Genomic DNA, 14,784 nt, shown 5'->3' with positions numbered 1-14,784 from the left:
CAGCACTATAATCATTTTAGCTTAAAAGTAGAAAAATAAAGAAATAAGTTAAAAGTTAAAGTTAAATCAGACATTATATGTCAAAATGGCCAAAAACATTATTAATAACCTGAATTGTGCAACTCCCAGTAGCCAGTTCCAGAATTTCCTTAGCCATGGTATGATGTATGGTGAGGGAAATTTAAGGTGGAGTAAGGAAAAACTTGTACTTTTGTAATGTCTTGTTCAGAAACATTGTAAATTGCTTCTCATACGATTAAAATTCAGTGACTGTTGTCATGCAGGCAAACAAAGGGAAAGGAAAACAGCATATTTTCCTCTTCTAAAATGAAGTAGATTAAAACCAACCATAAGAGTTACAGCACTATAATTTTATATTAACAAAATTATATCCTTCAGTTATAATGACTTGTAATTCATCATGTGTGAAATTATGGAGTGTAAATCTCATCCTAAAACTCCTTGGAAATAACACCCTGCAACATTGGCACACTGTTAGATTCTATAGAATCAGCTTGTTTTCTTAATTGATAAATTATTGAACAATTTAACATTGAGGCATTTGCATGCATTCAGTATACAATGGTTCTACTCTCCTCAAATCAATAACCATTATTTAATACTTTTGTCCTCTCTTAAATAAAGGAAGAGCATTAAAATGATTGTATTATTAATGGAGCAAGACTCTAATTCACAGTACTCCTCTTACCGGATCTCTCTCAATATCAGCAACTTCTCCGGTTTATCTAATATAGAAAGTAGGGGCCGCACCAAGTCTTCCACTCCACCACCTGAAACAAACTAAAAACAAAGCTGCTACTTAAGTTTTATTTAAAACACAAAGCACATACTGCATAAAAGGACTGTAATGTGATACACCGTAGGTATAACTTAATGATATTTTAGACAGAAAGCAGAATAATTTTTCACAAAGAGGACTCTCTAAGTTTGTACTGATAGGGTGAACAAATGAAATAGAAACTTTATTTGTTTTTTTCAGAACTGCTCCTACTCTGACATTATAACTTAACCAGAAATGCGGCTGGAATACAGTTTGTGTATGTAAACAGGCCTTCCACTTCTCTTTTAAATATGGCAAATCGACTAGCTGTGGAATTTCAGTCTCTTGTCAACAATCATAAATATGTTAGATAGATAATTTAAGGAAAGTAGGATGAATGGTTATGGCAATTTGGCAAACTCCTGGAATTAAGGTTGCTGTTCAAATTCAGGTGAAATACCACTTAGACTGGATGGCCCACTGGCTTGTTTCTGTGTAATTCTATATAATGATGCGTGAAATAATATTTTACTGCCATCTAGTGGAAGATTAAATATTAATAAAACAGATTTTAAAATTACATTTCAACATTAACAATAAGATGAAAAGCAGTTTATATGAGCATGAAAAACCTTTTATAAAATATGTTTCTGATTTTTGTTATGCACTGTTCCCAGAATGATTTATTCCAAGTGTTCTTTGGAGGGAAGGGTACATTAAATATTTGGTTATGCTTTTTATAGAATGCATAGAGACTATGAAAAAAATGTATTTTGTAGCAATTGATTCCATAACATAAATTTATTGTTCCTGAAAAATCATTGTAGCAATTTTTTTCAATAACTTACTCAGCAGTTAAAAATCACACAACACCAGGTTATAGTCCAACAGGTTTAATTGGAAGCACACTAGCTTTCGGAGCGACGCTCCTTCATCAGGTGATTGTGGAGGGCTCGATCGTAACACAGAATTTATAGCAAAAATTTGCAGTGTGATGTAACTGAAATTATACATTGAAAAATTGATTGTCTGTTACATCACATTGCAAATTTTTGCTATAAATTCTGTGTTACGATCGAGCCCTCCACAATCACCTGATAAAGGAGCGTTGTTCCGAAAGCTAGTGTGCTTTCAATTAAACCTGTTGGACTATAACCTGGTGTTGTGTGATTTTTAACTTTGTACACCCCAATCCAACACCGGCATCTCCAAATCATTACTCAGCAGTGTAATGTTACATTACAAATCTCTACCTCAGAGGGTTGTGGGTGCTGTCATCACATACAGAGACTGATAAATTTTTGTGTACTGAAGTAATTAAATAATATGGGGAATGATGCTGGGAGGTGCAAGTGAAATAGATGATTTGCCATGATCATCTTGAATGGTGCAACATTTGGAAAAGGCAGATTGGGTTAATTCTACTTCTATTTTTAATGTTCTCTTTATCAATTTTATACTTATGACTGAGCAGGAATAGTGGTGGTCTGTTATTGCCACAAGTTAATGCACTGTGTGAAAGAAATACCTGCTTACAGTGACGCAAAACTGCATTGACTTCATCTTGATTCAGGAGCTTTCTGGCAATGTCTTCAATCACAGCTAACGCATGGCTATACATGTCTGCTGTTGAGAGGCCATGCTGATCTCGCTGGGAGCCCAAAATGTCAAAGTGATGACCTCTTTCTTTTTCTTGAAACAAAAGTGGACACAAAAATCCAAATTACATTCACTACTTTGCTGGTAAAGAAGGAAATCTAATTTGAATGACAAGTAGAGGTCAGAACCACTCAACAATGACCTGAATAAAGCCATGCTATATCAATAGAGTAATTGGTAAAAAGTGAAAAAAGGCATAGTGATAAGTATTATACTTAAAACACAAAGATCCTAGTCAAGTTAAGCAAATGCTGTTTTGCTTGGCTGTTGTGCAAAAGTTATTTTTTAACAAATGCAGTAAGAGCTGAAGTTTTCCACATCCAATACTTTCTAAATCATAATACAAAGAAATAGATTCTCATGTTGCAACTAAGACTTTCTCCAGTACAAACAATATTTTAAAAAAATTAGATTTCATAGCGGTTCAAGCATTCAAAAAAGCATTATGTTTTGCATGGAAATAAAGCAGGCTCAAATCAAAACCATCCTTAATTACTAAGCATTCTCAGGCACATGAGATATATTTACCTCGCTTAAGACTTCTGATGACGAATTTTTGAACAGCCGTCACTATAATGGAAACAAAGGTAAATAAAGTGGCTCTGTATTCAAACCTGTACATTAACTCAATGGGAACATTATAGTGTTATTATTTTTCAATAGGTAGGCTTAAAATTCATTAAGAAATATTTTGAGAACAAGAAAAAAAAACCTCTAATGAAAGACCGTAATTTCTTTGATAATACAAGTTGAAAAGTAGTGTTTTCTTATGGCTATTATTCTTGATACTCTATTTGGAATTTAGTCACAGCTGGAGACTTCTAGAAGACAACAAAAATGCTTTAGGGATGTCTTCAAGGCATCCCTAAAGAGCTCAAACAACCTAAGCTAGATATGGAAGTCCTTGGCTTGTGATTGACTATAGTGGAGAACAGGAGAAAGTGAGGACTGCAGATGCTGGAGATCAGAGTCAAAAATGGGGCGCTGGAAAAGCACAGCTGGTCAGGCAGCATTCAAGGTGCTGGACAGTCGATGTTTCAGGCATAAGCCCTTCATCAGGAATAATAGAAAACACTCACCCGGAAATGCACCAAACAAATTAAGAGACTTGTTGGGAATGTGCAGAGGCAATGTTGAGGCATCAGAGGAAGCATATAAAATTCCAGACAACTTATCTACCCAAACTTTCAAGAACCATCTACTCTGTGAGTGGCTATATATGCAAATTGTGTATTGGACTATGAGCTATCTCTGAACCTATCAAACTGGCATGGAATCATGTGTGATCCTCAGGGACTTCCTAAAAGGATTCTCACAGACAGAATCACTAGTGATCTCCGTCTGGGGAAAGTTATTCATTGTTAACCTGGTGATTCTCATTGACACTTATTCACTCACCTGCCCACGTTTTATGCAATGTATTTTCGATTTAGCAAAGTAACTGAATTTTTGAACACATACTATTCAATTTTGGCAAAGACATTGGGCATATGAGGATAGATATCTTGTAATTTTCCTGATTAGCTTTGTAAATTTGAAAAGAAGAGTAGAATAATTGTGAAATGAGTTTAAAACCCGATAAGTAAAAGGCTAATACATGTGAAAAAACATGCAACTTGAGGAAAAAGCTGAGTTGTTTAGGACTAACAATTTTTTGTGTACCCAGAATTTCAGTGCTCTCTCTCTCTCTCTCTCTCTCTCAGGCACTGATTAATGTTAAGGCTGTAATCTCATGGGTACTATCACCTTAACAGTTCACAATCCAGGAAGCCAGTTTTGTAAGTCACTCTGGATGAGAGTTATTAACACACCTGTAACTAAGAATGGAATGAGGACCCTTCCAGGTCTGTATTCCGAAGGATTACAATGTGTTGCTTTTACTCTCTAAACCTATTGGGGCTTTCATATTCTAAATTGTTTTATCAACATTTGACAAATACATAAATAACTTGCAAATCAGACATTGGTAAAGAAGAATTACAAAAAAGAAGACTGCAGAAAATAGGAAACTCCATGTGGAAATGTGAATGTATTAGAATTTTCAAAGTTGGTCATAATTTTAATTGAGATATAGCTGAAGTACTGACAAGCTCTTTGAAAGTAGAGAGAAAAGATTCCAATTGTCTTATGTTAGCACACTGTTATACTATTTCTGATTAGTGCGCAATTTAGAACTCTGAAAAAGGGTCACTGGACTTGATTCATTAATTCTGTTTTCTTTCCATAAATGCTGCCAGACCTGCTGAGTTTCTCCAGAAATTTGTTTTTGTATGCTTCAGATGTCCAGCATCTGCAATCCTTTGTTTTATTACATTCAGCCTGAAAGTTGCAGGGTCTAACAAACAATAATGATAGAAATGACTAATTACTCTGTTCTTTTTGGTGCTGGCTATGAGGGGAATATTGAATAGGACACCTGAATAATTACATGCCTTACTTGGTTCAATGTTTCATTTCAAAGATGCACATGTTAACTTGTATAATATTCCAAGTCACATATCATCCCCGTCCTTGCAGACGTATAATGACTCTCAGCGTGGTAATGTACCATTTTAAAGCTTGCATCCTGATTTTCAAATACTTCCATTGCTGTGTTGCTCAGTAATTGTGACAGGTCAGATTTCCATAACTCTATCTTATATGCCCCTACTTTCAATTGACTAGACCCTAACCTCCAGAAATTTCTCACTAAACATTTCCAACTTTCACTCTTCCTTCAAGTTCTTTTAAAATCTACCTGTCCCAATGTATTTTTATGTGGGTCAGCAGCAACATTCATCTGATAATGTTCCTGTGAAATTTTTTGGGGACATTTCACGACATTGAAAGAATTTTGTTAACACAGTTTGTTATGTCTTGAAATGAATATTCCATCAATACTGCGCTGAGGGTATCAATTTAAGTTACAATTACTTCATGACTGCAGTGGGTCTTTAACTCACACCTTCTTGGCAAAGTGATGAAAATGCTACAATTGACTCAAGGTGAGTAATACATGATGGTATTTAGTGTCATAGAATCATAGAGATGTACAGCATGGAAACAGACTCTTCGGTCTAACTCTTCCATGCCGACCAGATATCCCAACCCAATCTAGTCCCACCTGCCAGCACCTGGCCCATATTCTTCCAAACCCTTCCTATTCATATACCCATCCAGATGCCTTTTAAATGTTGCAATTGTACTACCACTTCCTCTGGCAGCTCATTCCATACACGTACCACCCTCTGCGTGAAAAGATTGCCCCTTAGGTCTCTTTTATATCTTTCCCCTCTCACCCTAAACCTATGCCCTCTAGTTCTGGACTCCCCGACCCCAGGGAAAAGACTTTGTCTATTTATTCTATCCATGCTCCTCATGATTTTATAAACCTCTATAAGGTCACCCCTCAGCCTCCGTGCTCCAGGGAAAACAGCCCCAGCCTGTTCAGCCTCTCCCTAAAGCTCAAGTCCTCCAACCCTGGCAACATCCTTGTAAATCTTTTCTGAACCCTTTCAAGTTTCACAACATCCTTCCTATGGGAAGGAGACCAGAATTGCACGCAATATTCCAAAAGTGGCCTAACCAATGTCCTGTACAGCCGCAAAATGACTTCCCAACTCCTGTACTCAATACACTGACCAATAAAGGAAAACATACCAAACGCTTTCTTCACTATCCTATTTACCTGCAACTCTACTTTCAAGGAGCTATGAACATGCACTTTAAGGTCTCTTTGTTCAGCAACACTCCCTAGGACTTTACCATTAAGTGTACAAGTCCTGCTAAGATTTACTTTCCCAAAATGCAGCACCTCGCATTTATCGAAATAAACTCCATCTACCACTCCTCAGCCATTTGGCCCATCTGATCAAGATCCCATTGTAATCTGAGGTAACCTTCTTTGCTGTCCACTACACCTCAAATTTTGGTGTCATCTGCAAACTTACTACGTATACCTTTTATGCTCACATCCAAATCATTTATATAAATGATGAAATTCAATCCGAAGTATGAAAAAGTTTAAAATAAAGCTATATCAGCCTGTAGGAGGTATCACAAGTTTCAGCTTGTGAATTGATGAAAAAATGTGGACAATCAGGTAGACTGATGATGACATGCTTAGTATATTGGAAAGTGGAAGATTTATACCACTTAACTTTAATACCCATTTATAGAACTGGAATAAGTAAGAAGGAATGTAATAGCCTCAGGGGACATATCGTTGTCTGAACAAGTCCCAAGTTTGCTGAAATGTATTGAAATATTTAATGTTGCTGTACAATTTTCATAGAGAAGAAACAGTGTATTGTGAGGTCTTATATTTTTTGCTCTTTATAAGATTCATTAAAACATTTTACCTTTATTTAAGAAAGGCTGCAAGGAAAAGCCAGGGAACTATAGACCGGTGAGCCTCATGTCAGTGGTGAATAAATTGTTGGAGGTGATTCTAAGAGACAGGATCTACATATTGTCTTTAAGCTATACCTTTTCATTTTCTTTTGTTCTTAAACTATCAAAATGGCACTGGATTATGGTGACAAATGAAAGCTTTTCATGTATTTTATTGTCTTTCACTGTAAACTACACGTGACAATAAATCATTCATTTATTCACATGCATTTGGAAAGGCACAGACTGATTTGAGATAGTCAGCAAGGTTTTGTGCTTGGAAAATTGTGTCTCACACACTTGATTGAGTTTTTTGAAGAGATGACTAAGAAGTTAAATTAAGGTAGAGGGGTAGTTATTGTCTTTGACAAGGTTCTGCATGATAGTTTGGTTAGTAACAGAGCTAGTCAGTTGGATACAAAATTGGCTTGATGGTCGGAGACAGATGGTGATGGTAGAGGGTTATTGTCCAGAGTGGAGGCCATGATCGGTGATGTGCCGCAAGCATTGGGGCTGGGTTCTCTGTTGTTCATTTTTTTAAAAAACACTTTGGATGAGAACATAGGAGGCATGATTAGTACGTTTTCTGATGACACCAAAATTGGTAATACAGTGGACAGTGAGAAAGGTTATCGGAGAGTACAACGGGATCTTTATCAATTGGGCCAGTGGGCTGAGAATCACAAGTAGTGTTCAAAGCAGATAAGTGTATGATGTTGCATTTTGTTAAGACAAAATGGGCGGCACGGTGGCACAGTGGTTAGCACTGCTGCCTCACAGCACCAGAGACCTGGGTTCAATTCCCGACTCAGGCGACTGACTGTGTGGAGTTTGCACATTCTCCCCGTGTCTGTGTAGGTTTCCTCCAGGTGCTCCGGTTTCCTCCCACAGTCCAAAAATGTGCAGGTTAGGTGGATTGGCAATGCTAAATTGCCCATAGTGTTAGGTGAAGGGGTAAATGTAGGAGAATGGGTTTGGGTGGGTTGCTCTTTGGAGAGTCAGTGTGGACTTGTTGGACCGAAGGGCCTGTTTCCACACTGTAAGTAATCTAATCTAAATGAGGGCAGGATTTACACAATAATTGATAGGGGCTTTGGGGGTGTTCTGGCAGAAAAGGGTTGCAGGTACATAGTTCCTTGAAAGTTGTGTCACAGGCAGTCAGGATGGTGACAAAGGCACGCTTGCCTTCATTGGTCAGAGAACCGAGTACAGGAATTGAAATGTCATGTTATAGCTGTACAAGACATTGGTAAGGCACATTTGAAGTACTATGTAAAATTCTTGTTCGTAGACTTGAAAGGGTGCAAAAAAGATTTATAAAGATGTTACCAAGACTAGAGGGCTTGAATTATACAGAGAGGCTGAATAGGCTGAGACTTCTATCCCTCGAGTGTACGAAGTTGAGGAGTAGCATTATAGAGGTTTACAAAATCATGAAGTGCATAGATAAAATGAATAGCCAAGATCTTTTTTCAGGGTAGGGGAGTCCAAAAATAGAGGGCACAGGTTTAAAATGAGGGGGAAAAGAGACCTGAGGGGTAACTTTATCACTTAGAGTATGGTGCATATATGGAACAAGCTGCCAGAGGAGGTGGTGGAGGTGACAACATTTAAAAAACCTTTGGACAGGTACATGGATAGAAAAGGTTTTGAGGGATATGAGCCAAACACAGGCAAATGGGAATAGTTCAGTTCAGGAAACCTGGTCGACTTGGATTCGTTGGGCTGAAGGGCCTGTGTGACTATAACTCTAAAATGTTGTCACTTGGGTTGACCTTGATTTGTAAAGTATGATTACTGAATAAAATGAATATTACAAAAAAATTACATTTAGACTTTTCACAATGTACTCTAAACATGATGATATATTTTTAAAAATTCTTAGGTTTCCAAGCTTAAATTTGCTGAAATATATGGTCAACTTGTAATCAAAATGTGAGTTGAAACTATATTGGGAGTGAATGGGTTGAAAAAGCATGATAAAGTTTGTTAAGGGTGAAAGTAGTAAAAATCCAGCAAAAGGTTTTTTTTTAAATTTACCCGTGGACCATAGTCGTTGCTGGCTGGCCAAAATTTATTGTCTGTTCCTAGCTGTCCTTGAGAAAGTGGTAGTGAGCTGCCTTCTTGAACTGCTACAGTCCATGTGCTGTAGGTTGACCCACAGTGCCCTTAGGGAAGGAATTCCAGGATTTTGACTGAAGGAACAGCAATATATTTCCACAGCAGGATGTGAACTGGCCTGGAGGGGAACTTGAAGATTGTGGTGTTCCAATGTATCTACTGCCCTTGTCCTTCTAGATGGAAGTGGTTGTGGATTTGGAAGATGCTGAATTTCTGCAGTGTATCTTGAAGATATTACACACTGCTGCTTCTGAAACTCAGTGGTGGAGGAAATGGACACTTGTGGATGTGTTGTCAATCCCACAAGCTGCTTTGTCTGAGATGGTGTCAAGGTTCTTGAGTGTTGTTGGAGCGGCACTCATCCAGGAAAGTGGAAAGTATTCCATCATACTCCTAACTTGCGCCTGTAGATGGTAGACAGTCTTTGGGGAATGAGGAGATGAGTTACCTGCCACAGTATTCCTAGACTCTGAGCTGGTCTTGTAGCCATTGTGTTGGGTGGAGAGTTTAATTGAGTTTCTGGTCAATGGTAACCCCCAGGATGTTGATAGTTGGGAATTCATTATGGTAACACCATTGAATGTCAATGATTATCTGTCTGTTATTGGAGATGGTCATTGCCTGGCATTTGTGCAGTGCAACCATTACTTGCTACTTGTCAACCCAAGCCTGGATATGTCCAGCTCTTCTTGCTTCAGTATATGAGGGGTCACCGTAATCACATAGTCTACTATTACGCACAGCCCATTGCTAGCCACTAACTGTTTCCATTAACAGCTATTCACCCTCCTTGCCAGATTGTAAACCAACTGTTTTTCTCTCTCTTTGGGCTCTCATCCCATCTACCATTTATTTCTTACACCCAGCCCTATCTTCTGCATAAAAACCCACATTTTCCAAGCTACCATTAGTTCTGAGGAAAGATCACTGGACCTGAAACATTAACTTTGATTTCTCTTCACAGATGCTGCCAGACTTGCTGAGCTTTTCCAGGATTTTCTTTTAGATTAGATTCCCTACAGTATGGAAACAAGCCCTTTGGCTTAATATGTCCACACCGACCCTCTGAAGAGTAACCCACCCAAACACACTTCCCTCTGACAAATGTACCTAACACTATGGGAAATTTAGCATGGCCAATCCACCTGACCTGCACATCTTTGGACTGTGGGAGGAAACCAGAGCACCCGGAGGAGACCCACGCAGACACAGGGAGAATGTGCAAACTCCAACAGACAGTCGCCCAAGGCAGGAATCAAACCTGGGTCCCTGGTGCTGTGAGGCAGTAGTGCTAACCACTGAGTCACCGAGCCACCTCAGAAAGAAAGAGCTGCCAAACATTGGCCGGGAGTCGAACCTGGGCTTCCCGCGTAGGAGGAGAGAATTCTCCCATGTCTGTTTTTGTTTCTGATTTACAGCATCTGCAGTTCTTTTGGTTTTTATTTTAACTGACTGTTGTTCATCCCTTATTTTAATTTGAAAGGTTGGCTGACCCTTTGGTTCAGCGGCAGCTCACCAGAGGTTCAGTTCAAGCTATCCATGAAAGAAGCAAAGTCCTGTTCCCCATTGATGGCAGCTAGAAGACCTCCCATCAGACCCAGATGGCTTGCAGCAAGATCACAGAAACAGGTGAGCATTACTGGTCCAGACAAAGGAACCCAGGTACAGTGTGGTAAAAAGGTAGGTCTTCCTCTAAATTGTAGGTAAAAACAATGACTGCAGATGCTGGAAACCAGATTCTGGATTAGTGGTGCTGGAAGACCACAGCAGTTCAGGCAGCATCCAAGGAGCTTCGAAATCGACGTTTCGGGCAAAAGCCCTTCATCAGGAATAAAGGCAGTGAGCCTGAAGCATGGAGAGATAAGCTAGAGGAGGGTGGGGGTGGGGATAGAGTAGCATAGAGTACAATGGGTGAGTGGGGGAGGGGATGAAGGTGATAGGTCAGGGAGGAGAGGGTGGAGTGGATAGGTGGAAAAGGAGATAGGCAGGTAGGACAAGTCCGGACAAGTCATGGGGACAGTGCTGAGCTGGAAGTTTGGAACTAGGGTGAGGTCGGGGAAGGGGATATGAGGAAACTGTTGATGTCCACATTGAGGCCCTGGAGTTGAAGTGTTCCGAGGCAGAAGATGAGGCGTTCTTCCTCCAGGCGTCTGGTGGTGAGGGAGCGGCGGTGAAGGAGGCCCAGACCTCCATGTCCTCGGCAGAGTGGGAGGGGGAGTTGAAATGTTGGGCCACGGGGCGGTGTGGTTGATTGGTGCGGGTGTCCCGCAGATGTTCCCTAAAGCGCTCTGCTAGGAGGCGCCCAGTCTCCCCAATGTAGAGGAGACCGCATCGGGAACAACGGATACAATAAATGATATTAGTGGATGTGCAAGTAAAACGTTGATGGATGTGGAAGGCTCATATAGGGCCTTGGATAGAGGTGAGGGAGGAGGTGTGGGCGCAGGTTTTATAGTTCCTGCGGTGGCAGGGGAAAGTGCCAGGATGAGAGGGTGGGTTTTAGGGGGGTGTGGACCTGACCAGGTAGTCACAGAAGGAACGGTCTTTGCGGAAGGTGGAAAGGGGTGGGGAGGGAAATAGATTCCTGGTGGTGGGGTCTGTTTGGAGGTAGCGGAAATGTCGGCGGATGATTTGGTTTATGCGAAGGTTGGTAGGGTGGAAGGTGAGCACCAGGGGCATTCTGTCCTTGTTACGGTTGGTTGGGTGGGGTCTGAGGGCGGAGGTTCGGGATATGGACGAGATGCGTTGGAGGGCATCTTTAACCACATGGGAAGGGAAATTGCGGTCTCTAAAGAAGGAGGTCATCTGGTGTGTTCTGTGGTGGCTCTGTCAGGGTAAGTGGCACTATCTTCTCACTGAAAACACATACTCATATGATCTTTACTTTGTCTAATTGTACCACACAAGTCATATAAGATGATCATATCCAAGCCTCAGGACAACATGGTGATGTGTACTGTTATGAAGGTATAGGCTTCCACTGTACCTTTAAGAGAGAGTGAAAGCTGGCAAGAGTGTGCTGAAAAATTTAAAAATGTAACATTTGGCTGTGAAACAAATTGCTGAGCTTGCTATGGTACACAACAAATTCGAATTTGGCCCAAGATACAAAAATATAGAATTTGAATTTTATTGTTTTGACAACATCAAACCATTGAGCCAATTCAATGTTTTGGGGTATAAAAATCGGGCATTTTGAACAGTTAGCCAGAGCGACAAAGAGCACCAACAAACACACTGCTCACAGAGACGCTCTCTGAAACGTACCTTTTCATATGAAATCTGTGAAGCAGAAGATCAAAGAAAAGAAGAAAGGAAGATACAGAAGACAATCAATACATCTGACTGGTTTTGAAATTTGATATTTTATTAACTTAATCGGAAGGTTTTGTCAGATCAATATATAGTTGCAGAGTGGGAGGAAGAGAAATTGATCAGACAAAGGAGCGTTGCAGTGTAGATAGTTGTTATTTAATGTTCTTTTTTTCTTGGAGTTGTAGAATAAATTGTTTTTTTTCTTTTAAATAGTGGGATTCAGTAGTTCTTTGTCACTCATACTTTTACAGATTACAAAGCGAGGTGAGCCTTTCTGTGTATCTGGTTTAAAATAGCAGAAGAGTTTACCCTGTGTTGTAACAGTACTGACTGTTTGACAATCACCTCACTCTATCAATGTTTAAACACTTCCCAGACTGTGTTTTCTGCTCTCTTATTGCAGAGGGTTCAGAACCTTAGAATGCTCATAAAGTATTTGTGCACACATTCCAATCATATTCAATCCTTCTCCTCATCTGTTTGCAGGACAAGATGACTCATAACATGAGGGAATGGGTCCAGACCAGCAGAGGGATGACAGGGGTAAATGAATCCTCACTTCATATGAGCAGAAGCCTGTACGGCTCCTATGGAATGACCAAGACCATATCTGCACTAATGGGGAGATAGGAATGCAGCAAAAAGCTAGTGAGGAACCATGAAATTTGCTGTTCTCAGATGTTTTAACCTGGATGGTGGCAATTTATTGAGTATTATTAGAGCCGCACTCAACTAAGCAATCAGAAAGTAGTCCATTACACTCCTATTTGTCAATTGTGGACAGGTGCTGGTGCAGTTAGCTACTGCAGAATTCCTATCCTCTGGCCTTCTCTTGCACTCACATTTATATGATTAGTTCAGTTTCTGTTCAATAGTAACTCCCAGCACGTTGATATTGGGTGTTTCAGTAATATATATTCATTTTCACTGTTGTAATGTTTGCAGTTCTCTTATTGTATGCTTGTATGCTTGTCTGAAATGAACAATCAGGAGAATTTTCTTCCCTTGAAGGCAATATTAGTCTTCCAATGGGACACACACTATTAGTCTAACATTATCAACAAGATATGTGCCTAATGCTGTTCTCATGTCACAGCTAAGATAGATCTATGCAATTGAGGACTGCAGTAGAGGCTTACAAGATTGATTTCAGCCTTGTCCAATGAAGTCAGAGTGAGAAAGATGGGCCTCGAATCATGGCACCCATAGATATGAGTCAATCTAGCAATAGAGACATGTAGCTGGGCTCTGCAGGGTACAGAAAGGAAAGAGTTTTCCCCTGGCTGGGGGTCTCCATATGGTAATGTAAAGTTTTGATTTATATATATTTTAATAAAATTTATTTTGAGTTTGATTTTTTGATTTGAATTAATGGCATTTGAGTTTCCAATTTGTCTGATGGGGTTTAATGATTAACTTGGAAGTATTTCTGTAGTCAAGGGAGGCAGTTATTTAAAAACACAGTGTGAGAGGAAGACTTCCTGGAGAGTAATGGTTGTTATTTATAAGAGATAATTTCATATGCAAACAAGTTGTTCAGAAGGTCAGGAAGTGATTTTGTTTTCTCTTCTTGACTGGGGGCAAAGAGGTTTTGTTTTAAGTTTCGGTATGGGCAGTACTGGCAGAGTCTTGGCTGAAGCTGGATGCATAAGGTAGTTGCTCCTGAAAAAGGGAAAAGATAATTCAGCATTGGTAAAAATAGATTCCCTCAGTGTAAGGTATTTGGTGACAGTTTCAGGCCTGAAATGTTTGGTTAAAACCCTGAATGGGTTACTTGAAGCTAAAGTGGTCCCATTATTGAGGCTGATTATTTTATAACTTTCTGTGACCATCCCCACCATGAAACCATATGCACACTTGACAATGGCCTTCGAATACCCACCTACCAGATCCAACTCCATCTTGAGTGTGAATTTATCCCGTCTGTGAGCCTTTAGTGCATCTCCAGATATCAGCTTCCTGCAGCAAGCATTATGCCCTAACCCATGTCCCTGAGATTCTCTTTTATTGGCCGTCGTCCAAAAAGACCCAGGACAAGACAGAAGCTGCACTCCCAAACTGATAGTGCCCTACTGCTTGATAGATAAAACACCATCTCGGAAAGGCAGTGCCCCACTGGATACTTCATCCCTTTCCCTGCTTTCGCTCCAGCCTGCCCAGCGATCACAGCCACTCTCCTCACCTCAGCCACAAAGATCATACTTGGGAAACATATACAGCAGTTTAAACAACAATCATTCACAGCCATAACATAATAAATTGAAAGCAGAAAGTACTTAGTTTGAAGTACAAAAAGAACTGAACGTCACCTGGTATGCACTCTTCTTATGCATCCTTAAGCTAGTACTTTTCAATTCGATAGAAGTTAATTGGGAATGACCACTTAATTTCAGCAAATTGTGCTTTTAATGAGGTGCGGATGGGCTTCCTGACATCTGCAGTCAGAAAGATCGACTATCTTTTGAGGTTGGAGAATGTACTATCAAGAGTTTATTCTGTTGGTGAGAATCTTATTTTTTGACTTCCACCCAATTAAA

The 14,784-nt window shown here is 39.9% G+C and overlaps 1 protein-coding gene across 1 annotated transcript in view; it reads right to left on the bottom strand.

The window, feature by feature from the left end:
• pdzd7a (PDZ domain containing 7a) overlaps positions 1-14,784 on the bottom strand; it is a 114,338-nt gene that overhangs the window by 47,495 nt on the left and 52,059 nt on the right. Inside the window, exons 10-12 of the mRNA XM_043713079.2 lie at positions 2,969-3,010; positions 2,310-2,473; positions 710-801 (exon numbers count right to left, since the gene is read on the bottom strand). Coding sequence (XP_043569014.2) covers positions 710-801; positions 2,310-2,473; positions 2,969-3,010 — 298 coding nt within the window. The remainder of the gene's footprint in view (positions 1-709; positions 802-2,309; positions 2,474-2,968; positions 3,011-14,784) is intronic.

The sequence above is a fragment of the Chiloscyllium plagiosum genome, unplaced genomic scaffold (assembly GCF_037043375.1).
Source record: "Chiloscyllium plagiosum isolate Xiang-an unplaced genomic scaffold, Cpla_swu_hap1 HiC_scaffold_22, whole genome shotgun sequence".
Lineage (NCBI taxonomy): Eukaryota > Metazoa > Chordata > Chondrichthyes > Orectolobiformes > Hemiscylliidae > Chiloscyllium > Chiloscyllium plagiosum.
Note: the sequence above shows the minus strand (reverse complement) of the source record. Positions and strands in the feature narration are given on the sequence as shown.